This window comes from Plectropomus leopardus, chromosome 13, assembly GCF_026936395.1.
Source record: "Plectropomus leopardus strain MGB_pleo_1.0 chromosome 13, ASM2693639v1, whole genome shotgun sequence".
Taxonomy (NCBI): Eukaryota; Metazoa; Chordata; class Actinopteri; order Perciformes; family Serranidae; genus Plectropomus; species Plectropomus leopardus.
This window is the reverse complement of record NC_142188.1, coordinates 26,446,876-26,474,206: the sequence shown is the minus strand read 5'-3', so window position 1 is coordinate 26,474,206 and position 27,331 is coordinate 26,446,876. Positions and strand designations below refer to the sequence as shown.

Here is a 27,331-nt window from a genome sequence, read left to right as displayed (position 1 = left end):
AGTCTAGGATAAATACTTGTCCATACAAAGCTTATGGACCAGTCTATTTGTGCGGGTAGGTTGAGGGTCTGTGTGGAGTAAAATCCAAACTAAAAACTAACATGCGTTGGCAGAGCTGTCAGAGCACCAGCAGCGGCACAACACAATGTAGGCCTGATATGACATCTTAAAAATGTGTCAAACGACATAACATTTATTGTTACTATTAGGGATTATTTTGAGTGGATTGTTTTAGGTGTTGTATTTGAACTCGCTTATTGAGTTAATTAAGATAAATTATTTAGTCAAATATCTTTATAAATATCAGTCACCCATGACTCATGTTATTATTTTGTTATCAGCATTTTTATTATTGTTATTATTAGCATCACCATTATTATAGTACATCGTAGTTTCAAGTCCAGCCAGTGTAGGCATTTTTTTTCTTTTCCCTTAAGGAAAAGGTCAGCATGTTTGAGGGTTTTTCTGTACCAACTCTAACAGCATATTACTGGTTTTCTAATTGACTGCATACTGACCACTGGCTGCATGATGATATTTTTCTGAGTTTTACACTGACTGAATTGCTGATCGTGAACATGAGCACACCGCCTGGTCTCTCACACACGGCGGAGCGCGTGGGTCCTCTCCACGGAGCTTTACCGACCTCTAGTGGCTGGATGATGATAGTGTCACAACAATGATACCAAAACTGGAGGCTGAGGAGCTGTAGGGTACCGGGAGAGTAGAGCTCGAGCAGATCTAAAATCAGATGAAGATGGCTTAGTTTCAATAGTGTCGCACTATATAGTTAGTCCAGGGAACGTTTGGATACAAATGATAAGGACTGATTCAGACATTGGAAAATATTTCAGGATAGAATTAGCTTTTCTGCCTTATCAGGTTTATAAAATCAATTAACGTAAAAGTCTGCATATTACACTCAACCAATACAAGTTAAGGTAGTCTGCAATACATGCAAATAAAGTGTCAGCATGAGAGGATCTTCTACTTTGTAAAACCTCAGGGAGCTTTTTTCTTTTTTCAATTTTCAATGAACTTTGTAAAAAAAAAAAAAAAAAAAAAAGTTACAGGGAGCTTGCTGCATATAATGTTGAAAGTTTTGGTTTCGATTTAACATTTGCTAAAGGTATTGACACGTTTTCTGTTAGAGGTTGTTATATTCCAAATTCTAAGTATTGACAGAAATATTTTCATTGGTATCTTAAATGCATATTGGTTCCAAATATCGGTTATCGGTCTCATTAAGTGCTAATAGTTTGTATTGGCCCTGAAAAACCAATATCGGTCTACCCCTGCCTCTGACTGTGCTGCGGTCTTTAATGGTGATTTATCATTTAAGACAACATGAACAGTTAGGTGGTGAGCAAACATCTTTATTAATAAAGGCTTTATCTGTACACTTGCAACCTGGTTAGATACCGGCGATTGCAGCAAGATAGAACCACACACTGGATATCAAGCGAGACCAATTGAATACTCTATGCATGCACATCAAAATGTAAATTTCTACTAGTTCTTTAACATGTTAAGAAGCATCTGAAACATTAGATGGAGAGCAGAGATCACTCAAGCAGATGACAGATTTCTGGTCATTGCCATAACAAGAGTTGTGGATCTGTGGCGTAATATAACATCTATGCAGAGGTCAATGATTTAAAAGAGGCAGTTGGTGATGTACTGAGGTTGCAGTGAAAGTTGGAGCAGGTACATTGGTATTCAGTTTATTCAGTTTGACTTCTTCATGTAAGGTAGTAACACTCCTAACCACTGGGGGCAGCCGTGTTTACATCGATGGTTTGCATGAGGCCTAAGTGCACACAAGGTCACTGGTTGGTGGTGTTTTGGGTTGTCAGGAGCCTCTGGTTCAAAACTGCTGAAAGTCAAAATAAAGATCAAAAGGAGAGAAAAATCCCCAGGAAACCTACTGTCTACGAACATTTCATTCAAAAGAATAATGCACAGGAGTATCAGAAGCTTGTGGCCATTAATTCACCACTGTAGCTAACTGGCTGATGGGATACTGAATATTATTTTTTTCAAAACCAAATCATCATGAACAGAGCCAATAGGATGCAGAGAGTGTAACTCAGCGGCGGACAGTGGTCCAGCCGTCATCATCTGTCTCATTCTTGGTGCGACGAGGGTTTTCTTTGTCAGACCGCCAACCCTTTTCTCCCTCAGCCTCACGATCGCGCTCTCTGTCTCTGGGCCGCTCCTCCCGTTTCTCATCGCCTGCACGACGCCAAGATCCTCCTACGGAAACAAAGGCGGTCATTGGGACACGTTAGAACAGGAACATGTTGATTTTAAAATAACTCTTGTTTAGAAGTTAAATGTATTTGTCCAACATGGTGTGTATCTTTCTAAGAGGTCTGCTGTAGCAGTAAAACAGAGACCTCTGCTGGCTGAATGCAACATCCACAATTGTTTTGTTAGACAAGAATGCTGAGTAACATTCAAACCTACTTTAAATTATTGGGCATCTAGTAATTTGGCAACTGCATTTATTGCCTGCAGAATTCAGTTTGGTAGACTTGAGTGCTACAATGATTTGTTCCTACAGTCACTGATCGGAGGATGTATCAGACAAATCTTAAGCCTGTTTGTGGTTCTGTTTAGCTATAAGCTACATGTAAATAACATACGCATACCTATTTTAGTTTTAAAAAAAGAATGACTTCCAACAGCTTTTAATTATGTCACATCTTTAAAACGACAGCAGTGGTGCATCCTATTGTGCATAACCGATGTGTGTAATGCTTAAATCTCAAATCATGGTGGCTTACCATCATCATGATCTCTCTGTGGGCCTCTAAATTCACGGTCATCACGTCGTCCAAAATCACGGCGTTCACCACGGCGGTCATCCCGGTCACGGCGATCATCCCGGTCGCGGCGGTCATCGCGGTCACGACGATCATCACGGTCACGGCGATCATCACGGTCGCGGCGGTCGTCACGGTCGCGGCGGTCATCCCGGTCGCGACGGTCATCGCGGTCAGGATCTTCTCTGCGAGCGTCTCTCCAGCTGCGTCCTCCTTCTTCATCACCTCTCCTCCAGTTATTCTCCTCTCTGTGAAAATGTTTAACGATTAACTGCAACAGCTTGATGAAAAGTTTACTATCACACCTTCTGCATTTATTACAAAAAAAGGAAATACTCTTGGCATAGAACTATCAGGCTCACCTGACTGGATGACGGTCTCTGAAGTTGTCGCTGGGTCTTCTCTCTTCTTCATCATCATCTCTGTCGTCATTGGTGTGATCACGAGGAGGACCCCAGCTGTCCTCACGGGCCTTCTCTCGCTCACGCCAGCCACCTGCAACATAAATATTTGCACATCATCCTGCTGGACATCAAATTAAAGCACAGAGCTACTGAACAGACTGATTAGTGAATAAACCGTCCTTCAGGTAGACTAGGAAGAAATCTCAGTCGCTTCTCAGCAGATGATTGGCTACAGGCTTACCAGGTCGGCCCAGGGGCTTCCAGGGTTTGGCATCATCACGACGTGGCCCATCATCCATGCCTCTCCTTCCACCTCTCTCGTCATCTCCTCCTCTTCTGGGACCCCAGTCATCATCGGCCCCACGTCTGGGACCCCTGTCATCCATGCCTCTACGAGGACCTCTGTCTCTGTCTTCGTCATAGCCACGTCTGGGACCACGGTCATCATCGAAGCCACGTCTTGGGCCGCGGTCATCATCAAAACCTCTGCGTGGACCACGATCGTCGTCCATCCCCCTGCGTAGAGGACGGTCATCATCGCCGCCACGGCGTGGGCCTCTATCATCATCAAAGCCCCGACGGGGTCCTCTGTCATCTCCGCCCCTGCGAAGACCTTCTCCTCGCCTAAAGGGCCCCTCTCTGTCATCTCGGTCATCATCACGGCCCTCCTGTCTCCAATCCCTCGAGAGCGCACAGGTGTTGTTAGACTAGCTCCTCTTGGTTTAAAGGCCTTAACAATAAACCAGTGATTAAACAGAGTTACCAACACCTACTTGTCAGCCACAGGACGACGCCATTCTGAATCACCTCCCTCTGTGCGCCTCCTCCATCCTCCTCCTCCTTCGTCCTTGTCCTTATCACCCCAATCCTGTATATGCAGAACATGTCGATCAAGTCACATTGTCCCATTACATCAGTATCACCCAAATCTGTAGACCTTATTTGTCCATATCGGTCACTGTAAAGTATGATCATTAACAGGGCAGGAAATTCACCAGTCACCACCACAGCCATGACCGTGGGGGGTATTTTATCAAATTAACTACAGGAACACTTACGACTTCCACTGAAGTAGATTGCATTTATAAATACATTCTACCAAAATCAAATAAATAAAGATGACCAGGCTACATGTTGCGGGCCATCAGATAGCCAAACTATTTCAACATTGCTGACTTGAATGTGCCCCGGCTGTGTTCTGCTAAGCTAAATTCATAAAATGCAGTGCCCAATGTTGCAGTTTTCAGAGTTACTGTAGCTTTCACATGTTGCGGGACCAGTATGGGAATGCAGCTGGTTTCATCTAAAGTAAGCTGGAAAACGACTGACGCAGGTGGGTCCATTGTCAACGTGTTAAATAATAGAAAATTAATATGTGGCAGGTACTGTTGATATTGTCAGCCCTCAAGAACAAATCAGTCATGTATAGGAAACACTGTGTCATGATTTCGGTCTTGGTTTTAGACCTGTTACAAAACTCTATGTTATGATAAAATCCCCAAAATTGACTGTCAGACAGAATAACCATAGGCTCTGACCATCAGTTAAAAAAGAAGAGAATTTGCACCTTAGCTTTGTCCTCCAGGGGAATTCTTTTCTCCTCCTCACGACGGCGTTCTCGCTCTTCTATCTCCTGCTGACGAGCACGCTGCTTCCGTTCCTGCTCCTCAAGTTTGCGCAGACGCTCCTGGTACTCCCTCTCCTCCTCTTCTCGCTGCTCTTGTTCCAGGCGTTCGCGCTCCTCACGCTCTGTAACCAAAGCAGAAAAATAATGTGGTGTGCTCAAACTACATCAACTTTGACAGAAAAAGCGCTCCTGCATTATGCTCTGATGTAAAAAATCAGGCAGTGACATACTGCTTCAATCAGAAAAAAAACATTTTACTGACTCAAATTCTGTCATGTCAACTTCACTCAACGTGCAAAAGTCAGCCAGCCAAATGAAAACTCCTTGTTACACTAATATCCCTCAAAACAACAACTTCAACCATTACTGCCAACACTTCTACTATTTACTCCATTTTCTTCCTGGTGGTAACAGTCCCTCCCTTTACCATGACTGTTTGTGTGTCACTGCACGTGCAAAAAAGAATGAATTACCTTTCTTGAGCTGCTCCTCGTGGATACGCTGGGCCTCTTCCTCTTTCTGGCGGTAGTAAGTGTTGCGCCTGTCTTCTTTGCGCTGCTTCTTCCTTTCTTCCAGACGCTTCTTCCTCTCCTCCACCAAGCGCTCCTGGAAAGCTTTCAGTTTTTCCTTCAAAAGGCAGAAAAGAATGTTTTCAGTCATACAGTGTTTCAGCTACGTTAACACCAAACACAGTAATGGCTTCATGCAGCCTCATTACTGTGGTACCAGCTCACAGACGCTTTGCGGCCTTGATGCCAGTTGTCGCGTGAAACAAAGAAACAGGAAAAATGGGGTGGGGGGGGGGTCTATATGGTCTTACCTCATAAATGAAGCTACGGGCAGCAGTTATTTTGGACAAGAAGTTTTCTTTGTCCTCCATCATCCTGGACATGCGCTTCTTGTGCTCCAGAGCTTTCTCCCGTTCAACTTTCATGTTACTGATCTAAAACAAAAAAAAAGGAAAGACAAATTCTTACATTCATTCACTTGCGTGAATTAAATTTTCTTGATCTATGAATTTAATTTCAGTTTAAACAGTTTTTTTCCCCCACATACCCTATCCTCCTCCTGGAGCTCCCACAGTTCCATGTCCTTGATGCGCTGCTCCTCGTAAGCCTTTTTGATGAGAGGAATCTCCTCGAGACGTTTTGCCCTCTCAAAGTAGTCAATCTGGAGAAAAAGAAAAAAATGAGTGTCCAATTCACACAGAGGTGAATGACATTCTCACTGATGTATCACTCGGTTACCTTCTTCTCCTGGTTCTTCAGACGCTCCTGAAGTTCCTTCTTCTCCTTCTCCAGCTGCTCCACCTGTTTGGCCATGATGAAGTCAGGATCCAGCTCCTCAAGGTCCTGTGCAAAAAGGATTTGTTAGTCCAACCTTTGAACTTCATATTACAATCACCTACAATCACCTTCAACCTCATGAATCAATCTAAATGTTACCTCAATATCAATATCCTTAAAGGCCTTGGCTCCGAGTTCAGTCTTCTTGATCTGTTCCAGCCGTTCACGGACTGTCTTCTTCTTGATCTGTTCATGCTCCTGCATGATGCGCTCCTTCTCCCTCTCTTTGGCCTCCTGGCGCAGACGCTCCTCCTCAGCCTTGCGAACCTTCTGCATCTCAGCTTCCCGCTGCTCCAGCTCCTCCTTCTCACGCTGAATGTTCAGACTCTCCAGGCGCTCCTTACGCTCTTCGATGGTCTGTCTGCGAGCCAGGATGCGCTGGTGATCCTTGCGGGCATTTTTCAGATAGGCGGCGATGGCCTGCTGGCTCTGCTCCTCCCGCTCTTGCTGAGAAGTGACAAAAACATCAAAATGAGGTTTAGAGGTAAAGCAGTGTACTGAACCAAAAGACAGTAATCATGAATTGTCAGAAGCTAATGTTGTGGTCACTGATCAGGTGTCTCTGTGTGACTTTATATGAGAGCTCAGTCAGAGATCGAACTCACCAGGATGGTGGCAGGCTTGATGACCTGGATGGCTTTGGCCAAAGAGGAAGACATGGCAGTGAGCTGGTTCCTGATCTGCTCTGAGGGCATGTTCTGCAGGAAAGGACCCACAGGGGCGTCTTCTTTGGTCGAGTAGTTCAGGTCAGAGCCAAAGCTCAGAGTTCGAGAGGTGTGGTCTATACGGACCTACGGGAAAAAAAAGGAAATGTGAGATAAGTTATGTAAAAACGTATGACAAACACTCTCTTAATTAGTCTATCAGTAGTTAAAGCTGGGGTAGGCAGTTTTCTATAAAATACAAAAAAATGAATAATTTGACGAATATACCCTCCTCCTGCAGCTCTCCCCTCTCCGTTCTAGGTTGCTCCCACCAGACGAGCTTGGGCATATTCACGTGCTTCAAACAGCTACAGTGTTTCCCATGCACTGACTTATTTCATTGATTTTCCACCATAAAATCCGGCTTTCACCATCTGGTACATGCACACGCAATTGTATTTGTATAACAGCCAACAGAAACACCCTCTCTCTGAAATTATCTGTGCTCGGCCAAAGTCTCCTGTAACTGGCTTGATTTTCCAAAGCCTGGAGTCAAGAGGAGGTGCACAAGTCGAGTCTTCTCTCAGACCACTTGCATAACAGTATGCTCAAAGTTTATTAAAAATGTTGCCCAAAGTAAAACTGCATACCCCTACCTTAACTTATTTACTAAGGTAACGCACAATCTCTGTTTTTGACCTTACCTGCAGATCACAGTGCCGGGCAGCATCCACAATGGAGCGCTCCAGCTGGAAGGCATCCACAAATGGAACCAGGGAAGCCAGACGGGTGAACTCGATGCTCTGATAGATCTGTGCGACCTAATATAATGGATGTAGAATAATGAGTAAGATTTCAACCATTACACTGTAGATGTGATTTAGGAGAGCAATCCAAGGGAATAAAAAAGATTAAAGAGAATTACCTGTTGCAGGAGCCTCAGGATGGTATTACTCTGCAGATGAGGGACATACTGCTGCAGATCAGCCTCCTTCTCAGCCTGGTCTCTCACCCAGTTCAACACCTAGTTGGAGAGTAAGTTTGTTACCATACATTGGGATGAGAAATTACCAGCTACAATCAGTTGAATAAATGAAGTGAACTATAATTAATGCATCTCAAACTACAGAGATAGATTGTGAATTTTCTTTATTATCAGGTTGGTTTGCCGCCAGATTGTTTACCTTGGTCACTCTTCCGCTCAGCTTCAGGGGATGAAAGTCTACCTCGAGCCAGTTGTAGAGCTCTTTTACATCGGGTACAACGTACTGCAGCAAGTTAAATCTCACCTAGAAAGCAAACAATAAAATGTAAATTTGTCGAAACATCTGAATAACAAATCAACTGTTTTACAGGATCAGGTTCAAAGACACATTTCAAACCCATTTTCTTAAAATTGGACATTAGTCTTTTCTGGAGAGAGCTTTTTTGTACTTATTAAAAAATGTTCAGGGGTACTATTGAAACCTTTAACATCTATCAAAGCTTTCTTCTGCAGATAATATACCATGTCATTGATGAGACTCTGCCGGGTCGGAGGAGACTGCAGGCCCAGGAGGGTGGCCAGCCTGCGGTGTTTCTCTACAATGATGCCATCCATGTCCAGCAGCCGAGCAATGTCAGTGCGCTCAGGAGTGATGGGAATGGACAGTGTGGCCAGGAGGACTCTGGTGGACATCCTGAGGATCCAAAGTAAGCATCATTAACCATTTGGTTGCTACCAGAGTAAGACTTGTGCACTTTTGTACAAATAATGAATTAGATACCTCTGCATCTCATCTTGGGTCAGATTTTTACGCATCTCCCTTGAGAGGTGATAGAGCCGGTGGAGGGTGCAGGCGTGGAAAAGAGCATTTCCAGACTTCCAGAACACAGTAGACACCTTGTTGTAGTAGTTGGCCATCAACTGGGGTTTGGGAGGCTTCTTGGAAAGAGCAAACAGGCCGTGGATGTCTTCAACAGCCTTAAATGCTTCCTGGACAGAGACAAACAGCACCATGTCAGCAACAACATCATCTTCACTACTGTTAATGTTTTATGCATTCAAATTTTAAGTTAGCAGACTAAAAGGTGCATGCATGCCGGCATCTTCTTTTAAGAGATTCAGCGTTAGGTGGACAGACCTGCCAGAGCTCCATGCTGATGGCGCTGTCCAGCTGCACCAGGCGTGTCTCCAGATGCATGGACTGACTTTCAGGGTTGTTGAGGTTGATAGCAGTGCTCTGGTTGTGGTGACGCTGGATCTGACCCAGGTGCATACGCAGGTTATCACACAGCTTGCGAAATTCTGCCTTGCGGGTGTACTGAAGGCAGAATTTGAATGCTGCAAAACAGATGAGCAGATATTACTTACATGATTTTATTATGTGATATTCAACATGTAATTTATGACAGAATTTTTCCATGATAAAAGATTTTCTTGGTGACTTTATGATGCTATTACACATTACAATTGTTTCGAAATCAGGTAAAGACAAAAGCAATATTTACATTGAAATTTTAAATATATACATTTTTTATGGAACCTATTAAACAAATCCTAACAACTAGCTGAAATTAACAGTGTTTCTTATTTTGAAATTATACCTCAGCCATGTTCTATACACATTAATATGCAGTACCATCTATCTACATGAAAACAGACCAGATCAAAAACAGTTTATTTTGGACAGTAACTTTTATGCAGGCTTGAAAAATTTCACTTTTTCAGTTCTAACAATACAGAGATAAAAATACAAAACATTCTAAACAAGGTTTTCAGTGTATCACTACCTTGCTGGGCAATGTCATGGTACAGCCGCTCCACCTTGGAGTTGTTTCGCAGCAGGTCCAGGCATTGGCGGTAGGACTCCCACAAAAACTTCACCCAGGGAGTGAGCAGAAGGCGATCAGTACGATCCTGAGTGTCCTCTCCACTCACAGCACTCAGGAGAACACTGAAATCACAAGAGGCTCAATGTTAGTAATGCATTTTAATTTTATAAAGTACATGCTTATTACCTTATACCTTCAGCTATGACAACAGTATACTGGATAACACCCAATCACCTGATTACAGTTAGTTTAACTTCTGAATTAAGTTAAAGGAAGTACAGCAGGCATTTTTAGTGCAGCAAAGAAACATCATGTCAGCATCTAACATTTCAAATTCCTCACCTTTCAGGAGTCTGGATGTTGTCCAGGTCCTCGATGTCCAGGACCATCTGCTGGGACTCCTCCTTAGCTGTCTCAGTCTTCTCCTCTGCCAGCTTCAGGTAAGCCCTGACCACATCCTCCAGAGATTTGATATTCACCTGAAAGCAGTAACAGACATTACACTTTGACTCCAAATGACAGATGCCCAGAACTACCTCTATCTGTATCAGTGCCCGTGTGAACATCACAGATTCCTTCTCACACACCTGCTGGCAGATGTTCTTGTACTGGTAGAGACCCTCCTTCGCCAGGTGGCTCTTGCGAAGATCCACGCACAGCTCCAGGTACTTGAGCATGATGGGCTCGTGGATCTTCTGCCATGTTCGATGTTTCTTGCTCTTGATGACATCGTACAAAACATCCAAAGCTGGCTGCTTCTTGCCAACCTCAAGAAACTCTGGGTAAACACATCCGCAAATAGATCAACATATGCACCATCGCAGGTCAAAGTAAACCGTAAACATTTAAACCTTAGCATCTCGACTCTAAAACCGTGTTTAGCTAAGTCTGCTTGACATTGTTAGGCCCGTGGTGCCTGGGAACGTGACATTAGCATTACCGCTGCGAGAACAGAAAGCACCAACACCTTGACAGCAGCTACGAGGCCCTGCCAGCACCGTATTTAAGTCCTAACTTATGTCATCTAGTAGTCATCTAAATTACATTAACATTTTGCACTAACGCAGTCAATAGACGAAACGTTACCAAAAAAAGGCCCAGTCGGTTAGCTTTATACCAACGTAAGAAAGAGATAAGGCTTCCCCGCCAAGCTAGCAGTTAGCCGGGTTAACTGCAACAGTGACGATGACGGCTAACAGCTAACGTTAGCTACATTAGCAGTTAGCATGAATGCCTGCCATCTGTGTAACATGAATCTGTATTTTTACTCACCGTTCGCTCGTTTCAGGGCATTTTCTGGCCTTTGGAAATACGCCGGCATGTTTGTGGCGTTCTAGTGAAACTCAAATTGACTGACTTGAGTGAATTTTGAGGTATTTCACCAGTCCATCAACGCCACGCACTCACCCGCTGCTACGGTGCTGGCTGAGAAAGGAAAGAACCTCGTGAGCGGCCTAACTAGGGTTGCCAGTTTGGTTGCACACCATCCCCCTATAACGGTTTCTAAACTATGTCTATTGTCCACCACATCAATAGACTCTGTGAAGTGAAAATGTGTTAATATTCAAGGTTATTGCATACGTTTTGAGTGTTTCAGCATAGTTATACATATGATCAAATTTTAATAACTATATTGTTAACTCAAAATCTTTTTTTGTGGGTAATTTTGTATTTGTTTGCGCAAACATCAACAAATTTAAGTATGTTGCTTTAAAATATTTGATACAAATGAAACTATTATGCCATATCTTTATACATTTTTAAAAAAAAAATCTTTTGTGCATTTCTATACATCACCTAGGCCTATTGATCTCTTGTAGCATCTGTGTGGGTTAATGTGTTTGAGTGTCCTGAATTTATTCTCCTGATGTATGTGCTTGGTGTATTTGACCCATTACTATTAATTTAGCTGACATATATGTGTATATATTTATATGTGCACTTCTATGTGTTGAGTAGTAGTAGTAAGTAGTTATAGTAATGGAATTTATTTATCACAAAGTAAATGTAACTAATCAGTTACAGTTACTGTGAAAAATGTGTAGTTAAATTATTAAATTACAGTTACTTCAGTTACTTCAATTACAATTACTTCAAAATGTAGGGGATTACATGTGAAAATGTTTTTAGTAGAAATTTTATATATGTGTATGTATATACCCACAGTCAAGAAATGTATGAAATCAAATAAAATAAAAAAAGGAAGCCATAAAATCCATCCTACATCATGGCTTTAAATAAATGTTTGATTTGACTGTAGAATTATAAAATGTTTAACAGCATCGCCAAACCTACAAATGGGGGGTTTTCAGCAAACCTGGCAGCTCTGGGTGTATAAAGTTCCCGTATGCGCACCACTGATAGTGTGTTCAGGTAACCCTCGTTAAATGTCATATCACACTGAAGGCTGCTGATTAGACTCAGCTTCAGCACAGTACATATTAGATATTAAAGAGTCCGGTTTAAAAAACACATGACCAGGACATAACTACTTTTGACTGAGCCTATCCAAATTAGAAATGTTTATAACATATACAGAAAATTGTTAGATTTTTTTTTTACTGTGATCAATGTACATGTATCAGCTGATTTATTCTGACTGATTTGTCATAAGTACAGGCAGCACTTAAAACAAAACAAAACAAAACATTATTACTAACAAACAAGGTGAATTTTGAAGTTGTGTTGTGTTAACATAGCTTGTCCCAGGTTGAGCAAACCAAGATTGAACCAGGTACAAAATGACAGAGATAGCAAAGATATAAACATAAAATACATACAATAAAACAAAAACGGGGCTCTCTCAAATTAATTTAATTACATCTTGTAACAAAAACAAAACAGACAAGGACAAAAGACAAAACAGAGTTTAGTCTTAAAGCATCTGCATTTATCTATAAAAAACGTCCTCAATAATAAGATAATATTGAAAACAGTCAGTGGTGGATACAGTACCTGAAAGACACACTTGAGTAAAAGAAAACTACTAAACTTCTAAAACTACTACGGTAGATGTTAAAGTCACCTATAAACATTGTGTAGTAAGTAACTAAAATGCTCAGGGGAAATGTGTTGGAGAAAAAGTAAACATTTTATTTAGGTAATGTAGTGGAGTAAAAATAAAAGTTGAAAGAAACATATAAACGTATAAAAGTACAGACACTCCCAAAATATTTGTAACAAAATATTATGACCACTGATAAAGGCCACATTCTATTTTTCAACACGAACACATGCATTTTTATTAAGTCTCTTGTGTATAATTTCCATGAACGCATCATTGCCGCTGATGCATCGCGTGCTGTGATTGGTTGTCAGCAGCGTGTCTCCTCCCGTCCCGGAAGAAGGAAGAGAATTCGCCCAGAGAAGGAAAGTCTGTTGACAGCAGAAATCACACCCAGGCCATTTACAAGTTTTAACACGTTTACAGTTTTACTAACTCTATCCAGCATCGTGTTGTACTGTCTGGAGGTCGTAGGAGCTCTCAAGGTACTTCACAGTGTCCACAAAGTGTCCTCAGAGTGTCCACAGAGGCAGCTGGCTGGTGTTTCCTCTGCAGTTAACTCTTGTCAACTCTTGCAGGTATGGAATATGGCAGCACCTGAAACGCAGCTTATGTTAAGCGTCGGATTAATCGGTAAGTTTCAGTTCAGAGGTCGTTTCTTATTTGTCGGCTGGTTTTCAAGCGAAGTTGGCGCCTCAGATCGAGTGTGTGCAGGAGGATCACATGATATTAGTGTGACCCGAAAGTGTCTGATCAGCAGGGCTCTGTTGGTTCATTGATCCTGCATGTTAGACAGTAAATGTAGTCATGGATTGGCTCCTTAATGCATCTAATAACACAGGCCCACATGTGATAAAAATATGGTCCCAGAGAACACTGTCTGGTGTGAGTTTTAATGCATGTCCATCCTCTAATATGCCCAGATTCATTTAGGGACTGTCTTTTTCATTGTTTGCTTTTTTCCTCATTTTTTCCTCCCCAAAGCAACAGTTATTTTTCCTTGAGCCTCCCTGATTGACTTGGGGATAATGCATGACCACTTCTCCATCATAAATTTGTTGTTACATTTTAAAAACTGACCCTTTGATGTTTAAAAGTGAAACCTTGAAGACAAAATCTTAGAGATAAAAAAAAAACAACAGTTTTTCTATCTTGTCACACACGCTAATTAGTGCAAACAGTTTATTTTTGAAAACATTTTTTAAAAAGCCATGAAGAAAAAAGAGATTTTGATTAAATATCACAATTTTAAGCTCACATTTGCTTAGGTATTTTCTGATGGAAGCGTTTGTCCCACGCAATGTGTCCAAGGACTGAACTTCAAAAATCCAATGTCGAATTTTGTTTTTACAGGGTGCATTCCAAATCACATACTTTTTCCTTAGTCTTTTAGTCGGCACTGCAGCTGCCCTTGCAGAGTATGTACTGTTGCATGCAGTATGCACACAATCAGGACGTACTATAACACTGCGCTCTGAACTTTGACCCCCTTTCTCATATATGTGTTTCCATGGAGATAAAACAAATCCCCATTTGTCAAACTCAACAAACCAACCCGGAGAGTTATGCTGTTGTCACTTTACAATGTTTAACTTTTAAGTTATAACTACAGACATTGTGGATTATAACATATTATGTTCATTAAATTGGCCAACATACCGTATGCACTTCTCTATCAGTTTTCTTTTCTTTTTTGTTGGTAATCTTGATGATTATTTTGTTCACTTAAACTGATTACGTTCCTATTATTGCCATTGGAATAGTCATCAGTCACTTGAACACACAGCCATCAGTCATTTCCAGTTTCTGCCAGCTGTCAATCAGCTATCAAGATGTGTCGTACCTCCTGCTGCACAGAGGATTGTGGGTCAGAATAGGCAGAAATGCATGCTGGTTTGCATACTGCAAAATCCAACTGGATGTAGTAAAATATCCTGATATTTTTGGCATACTGCATTTGACATGTACTTTGTATTGGGACATGCTAAATCTTATTTTCCATACTATATAGTATGGTAGTATGGGTATTGGGACGCACAAACAGACTGGTGTAATTTGATGATTTTTAAAGAAAAAAGTTTTTTGAAAAAATGGTGTGCCTCCCTCTTTTTCACAGCACCCTCTGCCATTATAAATAACTGATGGTCCCTTATGATGTTAAATTTTATGTGTCCTGTGCTCAGAGAAAGACGTGAATGGAGACACTCTGTGGGTATGGTGCTACCCGTCTGTGAGCGCAGGCCTGAGGCAAGTCCTGCTCAGCAAGTGCTGTCTGACACAGGACAGACGGGATTTCCACACCTTTGTGTTCGGTCAGTACTGTCGCACCTGGTACTACATCACCACAGTGGAGGTGCAGGAGCCGACAGCGCTAAACAAGGTAGAGTATCCAGAGACTCTGCAGACATTAAAATCCCAGACAAGTAACAAGGAGAGTGCAGCATTTCTGCGTAATATCTCCATATTTGAGTTTTTCTTTGCCTCTGCTTTTCTTCTTTCCAGGTGACTCATTTCTCAATAGTTGTTACAGCAAAAGACTTCAACCCTGAGAAGTACGCGGCGCTCAGTAGAATACTCTGCAGGTATATTGTTGAGCTGTTAATGCTGTTTTGCACATTTACTTTAAAGAGGGATTTTTCATCTTACTGGTGTGTTTTTGTGCAGGATGTACATAAAACATGGCAGCCCGGTGAAGATGATGGAGGCTTACGTCACCGTCCTCACCAAAGGAATTTGCCAGAGTGATGAAAACGGCTCGTTTCTCATAAAGGACTATGATGTTCGGAAAGCGTTCTTGGCCGGCTCAGTCAAAGGTAAGACATCCAGGAACAACAGCTTATATTTTATATGTTAGGTGTCCTTTTGGTGACGTACATAGCTGCTCCCACAAGGAAGTTCTGTTTGCAAATGTATGAGGCTGTAATGTAGGTTTGATTTTGACTAACTGATTTTCTTTATTTTCATGTCATGCAAACCAAGTGCCCAACCCTCATGGGTTTATGTGACACCAACACTACAAAAGCATAAGTTATTTTACAGCTCAGTCTCACACTGAATATTCTGCCTTCTCTCCCACGCTTGGCAAACAAATTCTGACTGTACAGTTTGACTCCTGAAAAGGGATGTGCACATTGACAAGTAGCTTTAATGTTGCTACCCTCGCTAGTCAGCACCAGAAATACTTCTCGTTTAAGCCAAATAATGCATTATATTTGTTAACTTTTATTTAGTGAGTTGTTGTCGTGTTTTGCAGAATAAAGAGCAAAGGGCCACACATTTCAGCAGCATTTACAATACGATTTGGTCATTGTCATAATTTATGCAATATTTTTGTATTATATTATTGTATTATTTGTGTTTTGTATATTTACAGTTTTCTGGGGGTCCTACTTTTAGGCAAATCGAATAGTCTAACTTCAAACTTTTACTTAAATGTCAAGTAAATAAGTCATTAAAAAGGGCCTAGCCCTGAAGGACGAGTCAAGTTTTTTATATTCATCCAGCTGAATGAAATAAACATACACGTATGTCAGTTTACTATAAAGCTCATCACCTATGTCCTCGGAAACAGGACAGTAAAACAAAAAAATGAACCTGAATTTTACCTAACTCACTCAAATGTAAGCGTTTTTGTCACTTGTTTACAGCGATAAAGGTACATTTTTTTCACATCTAACACTAAAAGATATCATAAAAACACAACTAAAATTGCATGTAGTTCATGAAAAATTCAGTTGAGAGACAGTCTTAATATCTCAAAGCGGGTCATCCAGTTAACTTCCATGTTTGCGTTCTGTCTCAGATGTGGTGTCTCAGTTTGGCATGGAGACGATCATCCTGTATACCGCTCTCATGCTGAAGAAGAGGATCGTTGTCCATCACCCTCGGATTGAAGCATTGTTGGAGTTTACAAGGTGCATTTACCACTCAATTTTAAAATATTTGGCGTGAAACCTTAACATTTTATAGTGTAGAATACAGACATCTGTGGTTAACTCTTTGCCTGTTTCTCCTCAGAGTTCTTCCGACTCTGACATGGCACCGGAAAGACTGGTCCATCCTGCACCCGTATGTGCACCTGACTGATGCTGAACTGGAGGATCTTAAGAAATGTCCCGGTGAGGCTGCCTTCTGGTTTATTTACTGTAATTTATTTCACAGTCAGTAATTAGCCACCATCTACGCTGTGATCACTGTGATCTCTTGGTGGGGAAATGAATTATTTACGCACCCATATGTTTCCTCCGCAGGATATGTAGCAGGATTTGTAGATCCTGAAGTGAGCAACAGATCGGACTTGTTTGATGTGTATGTGAACCTCCCAGACAGTGTCATCACGGTATCCCAGAGCGCTAAAGGTACAGTTCAAAGAGAGAGTTATCTGAGGGCGCTTTGATTCTTGAAAGAGTGGGGCAGCGTTTCCCTCTGACTGATTTTAACTATCTCACCACAGAGGCAATGGCTATGGGGAAGCTGCACAAGGACGTTGGCCACCTTATCGTCCAGTCTGCAGAGGATGCTGAGAGGTCAGACAGTCAGGTCATTAAGGTGAGAGTCCTCGTAGAGCACAAATGTCTATATTCAACCAGCAGCCGAAAGACATGTAGACTTAAATCTAACACCACCGCCGCACATTAATTCACAGGATATTTCCATCAAAACAAAAGAGATCCTCGCCAACTTGGTGTCCCTGGCTAACGAATGCGAAGACTCTAAAATCACATTGGAAGATTTAAAGCAGCATCACTTCCCTCCGGCGACAGAGAACTTCCTCTTTCATTTGGCAGCTGCCGAGCAGCTCTTACGGATATGAACCTTTTTTCAGACGCCGCGCTGCAGCAGCATGGACTCTGCTGTTCTGCATATTTAAGATAATTACTGTTGTCTGAAAGGCTTGTAGACACTCTCATTGATATCATTAGAGTGTGCACACGGAGCTTTCTCACAGTATTTGTTATGTGAGGTTGGAAAGCGACACTTGCACTGTCGACATGACTCACATACCAAAACCAGGATGTTGTTACATCATACAATTAAAGGATAAGTTTGGCTATATGGGGGTCATTCTATGTCAAATCAGATAGTTTTTTGTTTACATTTTAGATTTTGTTAAAATCTTACATATATGCTGTTTAACCCTTGTATTTAAACCGTTGAACCCTAAGCAAATCGGCAGATTTCTTCCAAACAATAGGGGGAAAAAGGCAATGATAAAGTTGGCAAGAAATTTCCTGCTATTTACAAGAAAATAGTGATGCAGAAATTGTTTTTAAAAACTTGGAAACATATCTAAAACCAAGCTATATAATTTAATTTATATTTAAAATTATCTTAGAGAGTTATTATACATTTTTAAGCATTTTCAGGTGTTTTTTATTTACTTGTCCAGGGTTTTGTTTCTTTGTTTTTTGCTAATTTTCAGTTGTTGTTTTTTTTTTTTTTATTTTAAAATGTTTATTTTTTATGTTTGTTATTCTTTTCCTGCTAATTTATGGGTTTTTTTTTCAAAAGCTGATCATTGCCTTCTTCCCAAGAAATCAAGTCTATTTGCTCAGGTTTCAAAGGATAAAGACAAAAAAGAAATTCAGCAAAATATTTTTTTCCTTTTTCAAAATCTTCTGATATGTTTAATCATAGAGCCACATAAATTGGTAGAGCCACAGACAGACAACAAACCACCGTGATTTGACATAGAAAGACCCATATATATGTTTCTTTTATTGCCAACTAATCCCATGAGAAAACCAAAGCCAACAATGAACAGTGCATCTAAGGGTTTATTTAAAGGCTTATATAGTATCTTCTTTTGAACTCCATTTTTATACAAAAAAAAACAAAAAACTTTTAAAACACATCCATGAGCCACACTGTTGCACTGGTTCAGACGTTCCTTCATTTTTATAAACATGGGCTCTCTGGTCAATTTGGAGTTGGTTTTGCCAGTCATTACTACATACACATTTGGCCATTTTAGGCAAAAAAAAGTAAGTTACAGGGGCTTGAGGAACAGTCTTGTGCTGAAATGAAAATGACAGAAGTTTACAACAAAGCTGTAGAATATTCTCTGAAGCAGAACACTAAGAGCACAGTTTTACACTATTACAACAGTGAACAGACCTCAGGAAATCCTGGACAGGAAAATTAATAATACAATCTGATTTAATCTTGCCCTAATCCCTTCAACACCTCAAAGACTGTCTTACTGGTTGAGAGGTTAAAGAATTTCTAACAGACGTCTGTTAATCAGTACTAATAGTCTGTCTCACAGAAAGAAATGTCATACAGAACAGTGGGAATTTCATCAGTGAACAAGAAGGACAATAAAACATTAAATACCACCTAAACTAAGAATTCCAACATGTTACTTTCATTGTCCTGGAAAGTTCTTTGTGAACATGAGCTCCTCTCAATTTAAGCCAGAAACCAGAGACGTGACTTGTGATGACATTAGGGTATAAAGTCTGTAGCTGCTACATTGAAAATAAATGGGAGCCAGATTTTGTGGACCCACAGAATATTTGTTTTCTTTTTCTTTTTTTCTTTTTACACCCAAATGAGGGTTATTCTATAGTAGAGTTGTCAGTTCTGATACAGAAAATGTTCCAATATACTCAAACGTTCCCCTGGCTGCTCTCAGTGTCATCGAACACCTTTGACCATGAATTTTCTATAGAGCAGCTCCAGACTTTATACCCTATGACATCATGCATTTGACTGAAAAAAAAAAAATTTGAAGAAAGTAGTTAATGTTAAGTAACTGTGGACTGTCTAGGACTTATGGGAATAACATGTTAATTTTGAAAATAGGAATTCTTCCCCTTTTAGGTAAAACTAAAACTAAGAGGTAATACATTTTCTTCTATGAGAATTAAATGTGTATTATTATGCCGCTAAAAGTAGTTCCCAGCAAATGCACAATTTACTCCTGTTTAAATTGCGTTTGTTAAAAATGACAGTGCCCAGCTCTGACAGGAAATTGCCTTTTTGAAATGAAAGTATATATATGTTACTTTTTCAAACACCTGCATCTTCAGGAGGAACCTGTGGGCCACGAGCTCAGTGTCACAGACTGTAGGGAAGTATTTAAAAAGAGACTAACTTGCTGTTGATTTTGGTCTTTTCATGGGATTTTGTGGCAGTAAGAAAAATAGAAAATAGTGCTGTTCTTGTCCATTACGATCAGTGGTTATGGACAATAACGAGCTACAGTATTTATCTTTGTGAAATGGAGACAGAGGAGCTGACACTTTCTCAGCTGTTGCATCTGATAGTGCTATCCAGAGTTTAGCTCCCACTCCACAGTGCAAAGTGACACTCACATACAACAACCAGTCCTGTTCCTGGTCCGAAATATTAGGTACTTACTGTGAAGAGTCAGACACACACACACACACACACACACACACACACACACACACACACACACACACACACACACACACACATATACGCAGCCACTGCAGCTGAAATTTCTCAGATGTAACAAGCAGTTATTATTATTAATGAGTGCAATGTCGTGGTTATTAGATCACAACTGCAATAGAGATTGCACAACATGTGGGTTTATTTTTTATTTTAACAATGTCACATTTTGTATTTTACTAATGACTTAAGAACAAGCAAATTGTGTTGTGTCGTATGAGGCTTTTTCACACAGTGTTTTATAAAAATTAATATGTAGAGAAAAAAAAGTGTTCTTTATTGAAATGCAACTGATCAAATGACGATGAGTGCCTCCATGCCCATGTTAATTTACATTGCATCACGTGTGTCTTTCTGGTCAGGGTCTATTTTATTATTTTAGGAAGTATAGCTAGCGCTGTTTTACACTCATTTTAAACCACATTGCAAAGAGGATGGTTTTGTTCCTCGGTATTTCAGATAAGACACAGAGTGCAATCCATAGAAATACTCATGTAACTTTGAGAACTAAATGTATTTTCATGAATCGATGTAATATTTCCTATCTACATAAACACATAATAGATTCAAACTAAATAAATTTACTATCAAATAGTTGTATCTTGCTTGTTTTAATGTCTTAACCATTTCATTTTTGAGTCTGTTACATGCCTTGTATACGTTTTCAGCTGCATGACATTAAAGAAGACATTTATTGCCATGCTGTGCAGTAACAGCAACACGTGTTTTGGAAGATTCTGTATCTGCTGCGTGAAACGGCTCCTCAGAGTCCTCTGTGGTAATATAACAGTCCGTCAGTTGCTGATGCCTGCAGCTGCTCCTCTACATTTTCCCTTTTTATCTGTAAAACAAGGATCGGTGTCTGCTGAGTTTATCACAAGGAAAACATTACAGCACAGGAGGATTGTGGATCTTACCGTTCCCAGGGTTGGAAAGAGACTGAATGAGACCGGGATCATCAAAGTCAGAGACAACCCAGCACTTGCCAAATGGAGAAAAGCACCCTGCTTTGAGAGGATCTGGGAACGTCTTGTCCAGAAAAGGTAAAATTAGTTGGTAAAGTCTGATGTTTTTGTCCAGGAAAATAAAACTAAATGTCAAAGCGACTGACCTCTTTAGGAACAACATCACCAAGTTAGGAACAGCAGTAGTTGTACCAAACAGCGCCGCTCTTGACAATGCAGTTTCCCTCACAGCCTGAGCAAGCAAACAAAAAAAACATTAACACTGAATGATTCCAACGAGAAGACTTATTATGGTCCATTTGGTTTCAATTTTCTTTCAACCTTTTCTCCCGCTGCTTTAGAGTGACCGACAGGATTTCCGTTGGCATCAAACACTTGGATCCCCAATTTTGTCTCCTCCCTTCTGACAATAGACACGTTGAGGAAGGCCAGAGCAGCTGGAGAGAGATACACAACAGGTTAGTTTAAAAACTCCAACCTGTTATTACTGGATCTACACCAGCTGACTTACTATAACATCAAAAGAAAAAGGGAAAACAAGCTAATTATGTAGCATTTTGTGTCTACATTGGAGCAATCTATGTTTGTCCAAAATCTCTACTACGTTACATGCAAAAAAAACTAGAAATACCGCCAGTTTACATCCACATCTGTGAAAACATGGATGCTTCACGCACAGAAGATCTATACAATCAGTACAGTTTCAAAGTGGGCGCAAAATATTAGTGTCAGCAATTCAGTATTTGGCCACATGTCTCCCATTTTGTCCCTGAGTTATGGCACTGAATAATGGACAGAAAAATGTTTTTTGCAAAATGTAATGATGTCACAGTTTGCCTTTGACCTCTTGGATACAGAACTTCATCTTTTTATCCTATTAGACATTTGTGTGAAATTTGAGCGTATGGATTCTCAAGTTATGGCCAAAAACATGTTTTATGACATCACAGTGACCTTGAACTCTGACCTTTAACCACCAAATTATATTCAGTTAAATCTTGAGTCCAAGTGGACATTTGCACAAAATTTAGGAAATTCCCTCACGACCAGATTCGGATAATGCGTTCATGAGAATGAGAGGGAAGTCCCACTGACCTTGACCTTTAAACACCAAATACTAATCAGGTGTTGTTGATTCCATGAGAACGTTTATGCCATACTTGAAGAAATTTTCCTCAAGGTGTTCATGAGATATTGCTTTTCACACGAATGAGAAAGATGAGGTCACAATGACCTTGACCTTTGACCCCCAATATCTAATCAGTTCATCGATAATCCAAGTGGATGCTCATGCCAAATCTGAAGAAATTCCCTCAACGTGTTCTTGAGATAACAAGAACGGTCCGGACTGTCAAAAGGACAGACAATCCCAAAACATAACGTCTCCAGCCTCAGCTATCACCGGTGCGGAGGCATAAAAAATATTCTGATTTATAAATGCAATACTATTTACGCTGCAGTATTTAGTCTCAGAGATGAAGCTTACCTGACAGTGGGATTGGTACTATCAACCTAAGGAAACTCAGTGAAAGTCCGCTTCTGATATTAAGTCCTTTTATGAAAACGTGAGGAAGGGCCTTTGAGAAAATACAGAAAATGTTTTTAAAAACATGGCTCAAGAAGCAACTTTTTCTTAAAACCTTAAAGTTTACTTAAAACATTACAGTCAACGGTTGCCACTTGTACAGTCAGGTCATACACACCCCTATGCATGCTAAAAGAGAAGCTGTTCCAGTGATCAACAGAAACGGATTCAGACGCTCCTTTTCTCTCTGGGGGTGAGAGATAAAGAGATAAAGTGAAGCACAGAGAGAGGACACACTGAAGATTAATGAAGGATTCAGTTGTTACCTGTTTTGTGGAACAATTCCTGTGTCCAAGGTTGAACGCAGCAAGGTAATGGTGCAGTGCAAACTGAAATAAGAATGTATTTTTTAATCAATAATGTACACTGTCACTGCCACACACTGCATCTTAGTAATTATGATGAATATGCGTCATTACCTGCTGAACCAGAGATAACCCGACACTGAAATGTGGCAAAGCTGTGGCGAGCACCTGAGAGAAAATTGTTATTTTTACAACCATTATCAAGAGCAAAGTTTCAGTTTATATTAATTGGGTGACACACGTACCACAGGTGATGTGATGTAAAATAATGCTGGAGAGAAGATGACAGGGGAGAGGCCATTAGCAGCTCTTTTACAAATTCACTGTTTTTGTGATACAAAACCAAAGTAAGTCTTACTAGTTGAAGTCCTGCATTGAAATTGTTACTTAAGTAAAAGTGATCAAGGAAAATGGTGAAGAAAATTAACTCAAATAAATAAATGATTTAAAGGAAAAGCAGCACATTCTCATATTTATACAAGCTCAAACAATGAAATGATTTTGCACGAAAAATGACTTGAATATTTTCATATGGTTTGTGTACAAAATTCTTAATTTGTGAAGTCACTAGCGATTAAAGTTGTCAAATAATTGTAATGAAAAAAAGTACAATATTTCCCCCTGAAGTATAGTGGAGTAGAAATAAAAAGTGGCAGCTGATTAAAATACTAAAGTTAAGTAAAAGCACCTCAAATCGCTACCTGAGTACCTGAGTAAGTGTACTTAGTTACATTACACCTCTGCATAGTAATAATATACACAGCACCCTGTATATATGCAATTTTTAAAAAATATAATCTTAGCTGTTTAAACGCTTGATTTACTGCCATTTTTATATATATAAGAACCATTTTTACACTTGTTGATATTGCATAACATGAAGTCAAATAAATTGTAATAATGAATAAACCAAAATAAAAAGTGTAAAAGCCAATATCTGACTGTACCTGCGGGGCGTACATACAATGGAATAACATGTCCAGAATCAGCTTGAAAAGATGACTGTAAACACAGAGCAGTAATCAAACCTTTTCACAGAAAACAGCACATGCAACTCAAACCACAACATCTGGACACCACACAGCCTCCAGAGAACAAAACATCTGGACATTTTAACACATTAGAACAATTTAACTTTTTTTGTACGAATCTTTCAAGTGTGATTTGTTTTGAGACTATATGCTCTTTGTAGTTGTGTGTCTCTTGTAACACTTACAAGTGAGAGTTGCACTGCCTGTGAATCCTGGAGGAAACAACACACAGATAACTAAATCTGCCACAGGTTGATAGAACCGACTGACCACTGTGAGACTTTAATCTGACCTCATGTTCTCCACGTCCAAGGGCAGCATGGGCTCGGATTATTTCCCTCTGAGGAGTAGAGCAGTATTACCAATTAACCAATTAAAACCTGGAGCAACAACACTTTTTGTGCTGCTTTCAGAAGCCTTTAACAAGTATTTACGCTAAGGCAGTCATAATTGCAGAATTTCACTAGTTAATTGTGATAATCAGATTGTTTTTCAGTCACGTGTTTTCAGTAGAGGTCCATATTGACACGATAAAGCAATTCTTCCCAGATTGGCTTGTTAAGGAATGAAATGACGGTCTTGGATTCATAAACGAGTACCATTGCTTCATCTTTAAAACTCAGCCTGACACAGCCTCTTGTATGTCTGCCAGCGATTAACGAGATTTTTTCTTCAAAAAATCAATGCACAAAGTAAGAACTTTAATCACAGCGCAAGTAATGCATAAACGTTGACAGCCCTAATTTAAACCTTAAAATCCTGAGCAAATTGGTGCGATTTTTTTCAAAAGCGTGGAGGAAAAAGGCAATGAGCAACTTAATAAGAAAAGTTCTACAAATTGCAATAAATTAGTAGATTTAGAATTTAAAAACAAGAAAAGCAAGAGAAAAACGCCTAGGTAAAATAAAGCTAGGGAAAAACTATTTTTATTATTATCATGACTAGGGCTGTCAGCTTCGACGCGTTAATCGGGATGCACACACATAATGGTTTTGTTTTGTTTGTTTTTTTAAAGCGTGTTAATTGCTGGCCAACATTAATGTCTTTAAGAGGCTATACTGGGCTGAGTTTTACAGACACTCCCACTGAATAATAGCCCCATGCAGGTTTTTGATGTCATCTGATTCCTAATCAAGATCATCTGGTAAAAATTGCTTAATCTTGTCAATATGGACTTTTTGTATGTGTGTTAATTTTGGAAAATAATGGATTTTCAAATCCATTAAAAATGTGATTAATCTCAATTAACTTTTGAAATTCTATCATTAAAAGCGCTAAAAAAGAATCATAATTACATTTTTAAAATTATGCTACAGAATTACTATACATTTTTAAGCACCTTTTCTCCATGTCTTGTTTGCCTTGTTTGTTTTCCCTTTTTTTCTTTTTTTTTTTATTTGTTTATTTAATTAATTTTCAGTTTTTTTTGTACTTCTTACTAATCTATTGCTAATTTGGGGGATAATTTCCTTTTTGCTTGTTACCTTCTTCCCATGTTAATGAAATAAATCAAGACAGTTTTTCCGGGTTTCAAAAGGTTAAACATCAAATATCTTCTATTCACTCCACAGTATAACATCAGCGTGGTTGCAGCTACTTACATCAGAGGAAAACAGGATCAGTGGATCATGGAAGAAGAACCAGTGCTGAAATCGACTGAAGAAGGTCTGAAAAATAGTTCAGGTTCAGTTCATGAACATCACAGGAACTAACCTGTTCAGAGATGTGTTATAACTGATACTCTGCGTATTTAAAGGCTGCTTTGTGCACAGTAACCTGTCCATGTTTTTTCCAGTACAGCAGATTGGGATCCATTAGAGCAACGAGCACAGTTACTTCTAATAAATGCAATAACAACAACTACAACACTGCAGCAGTACACTTTTCACAGTCAGAGGTCCGTTCTTGTTTTGAAGTCGTTGAGACCACTTCCGCCTTCAACCACGTGTTCAGTCGTGGCGGCTCGTGTTACATTCAAGGACATCGGAAATGTCGGAGGTTATAATTCAGTCAAATCCAAGTCGTCTTTATGTTTAGTTTTAGAGCCTGATTTCATCATTTTATTCAAAAATCTTTTATCAAAAATCTTCTCAAAAATTATTTTTTCCAACAATGAATAGTATACAATTAGTTTGATCATTATTTTAGCTAAAAATTCTATTCATAAAATAAAGATATTAAAAGAAATTGCCCTCATATACCACTTAAAAAATCAGATCTAGATACATATCTTAAAACAATATCAAACTTGAAAATTGGCAATGAAAAAATAAATAACAGAACTACTAATTTATGCAAATCTTCCAATTTTCGAACTAATAGTTGGTAAAGTCTGATGTTTTTGTCCAGGAAAATAAAACTAAATGTCAAAGCGACTGACCTCTTTAGGAACAACATCACCAAGTTAGGAACAGCAGTAGTTGTACCAAACAGCGCCGCTCTTGACAATGCAGTTTCCCTCACAGCCTGAGCAAGCAAACAAAAAAAACATTAACACTGAATGATTCCAACGAGAAGACTTATTATGGTCCATTTGGTTTCAATTTTCTTTCAACCTTTTCTCCCGCTGCTTTAGAGTGACCGACAGGATTTCCGTTGGCATCAAACACTTGGATCCCCAATTTTGTCTCCTCCCTTCTGACAATAGACACGTTGAGGAAGGCCAGAGCAGCTGGAGAGAGATACACAACAGGTTAGTTTAAAAACTCCAACCTGTTATTACTGGATCTACACCAGCTGACTTACTATAACATCAAAAGAAAAAGGGAAAACAAGCTAATTATGTAGCATTTTGTGTCTACATTGGGGCAATCTATGTTTGTCCAAAATATCTACTACGTTACATGCAAAAAAAAACTAGAAATACTGCCAGTTTACATCCACATCTGTGAAAACATGGATGCTTCACACACAGAAGATCTATACAATCAGTACAGTTTCAAAGTGGGCACAAAATATTAGTGTCAGCAATTCAGTATTTGGCCACATGTCTCCCATTTTGTCCCTGAGTTATGGCACTGAATAATACCACTTAAAAAATCAGATCTAGATACATATCTTAAAACAATATCAAACTTGAAAATTGGCAATGAAAAAATAAATAACAGAACTACTAATTTATGCAAATCTTCCAATTTTCGAACTAATAAGGTAAACCCCTGCACATGTTCATACCTATATCTATTTAATTTATTTTTTGTCTGTCTGGTTTTGTACGATTGCATTGCTATTAGCCTACTCTACTAATAAGTTGTACCTCAATGTCTCATTATTTCCATTTGTGTTGTTGGTTATTATTTGCTACTTTAGATACTTTATATACAAACTAAGATGTTTGGAAGTATAAATTATGTGTA

At 39.6% G+C, this 27,331-nt stretch overlaps 3 protein-coding genes across 4 annotated transcripts; 1 reads left to right on the top strand and 2 right to left on the bottom strand.

The window, feature by feature from the left end:
* Nucleotides 1-1,360: 1,360 nt before the first annotated feature.
* On the bottom strand, nt 1,361-11,110 carry eif3a (eukaryotic translation initiation factor 3 subunit A). The gene is made up of 22 exons (XM_042501846.2): nt 10,936-11,110; nt 10,251-10,441; nt 10,006-10,142; nt 9,622-9,785; nt 8,973-9,172; nt 8,616-8,824; nt 8,357-8,528; nt 8,034-8,138; nt 7,775-7,873; nt 7,554-7,670; nt 6,811-6,996; nt 6,305-6,652; nt 6,107-6,211; nt 5,916-6,029; nt 5,680-5,802; nt 5,333-5,486; nt 4,800-4,981; nt 4,006-4,100; nt 3,474-3,913; nt 3,191-3,323; nt 2,790-3,076; nt 1,361-2,256 (listed from the first exon to the last, which is right to left on the bottom strand). Exons 1-22 carry the CDS (start codon nt 10,982-10,984, stop codon nt 2,090-2,092), a joined length of 3,777 nt encoding a protein of 1,258 aa, XP_042357780.2. The 5' UTR covers nt 10,985-11,110; the 3' UTR covers nt 1,361-2,089.
* Nucleotides 11,111-12,994: 1,884 nt separating this feature from the next.
* Nucleotides 12,995-20,683, top strand: dennd10 (DENN domain containing 10). Its single transcript, XM_042501847.2, has 10 exons — nt 12,995-13,152; nt 13,246-13,300; nt 14,851-15,047; nt 15,170-15,249; nt 15,332-15,480; nt 16,470-16,581; nt 16,685-16,785; nt 16,918-17,025; nt 17,121-17,215; nt 17,313-20,683. Exons 2-10 carry the CDS (start codon nt 13,255-13,257, stop codon nt 17,478-17,480), a joined length of 1,056 nt encoding a protein of 351 aa, XP_042357781.1. The 5' UTR covers nt 12,995-13,152; nt 13,246-13,254; the 3' UTR covers nt 17,481-20,683.
* On the bottom strand, nt 20,208-25,927 carry sfxn4 (sideroflexin 4). Of its 2 annotated transcripts, none has more exons than XM_088086578.1 (14): nt 25,752-25,927; nt 25,577-25,642; nt 24,268-24,315; nt 24,161-24,187; nt 23,892-23,946; nt 23,190-23,215; nt 23,059-23,112; nt 22,906-22,968; nt 22,758-22,826; nt 22,541-22,631; nt 21,376-21,491; nt 21,201-21,286; nt 21,007-21,108; nt 20,208-20,930 (listed from the first exon to the last, which is right to left on the bottom strand). In XM_088086578.1, exons 1-13 carry the CDS (start codon nt 25,788-25,790, stop codon nt 21,054-21,056), a joined length of 795 nt encoding a protein of 264 aa, XP_087942704.1. In that variant the 5' UTR covers nt 25,791-25,927; the 3' UTR covers nt 20,208-20,930; nt 21,007-21,053. The 2 variants fall into 2 exon arrangements, with proteins under 2 accessions (XP_087942704.1, XP_042358573.2); XM_042502639.2 differs by having other exon boundaries at nt 21,007-21,118; nt 25,752-25,923.
* Between the last annotated feature and the right edge of the window lie 1,404 nt (nt 25,928-27,331).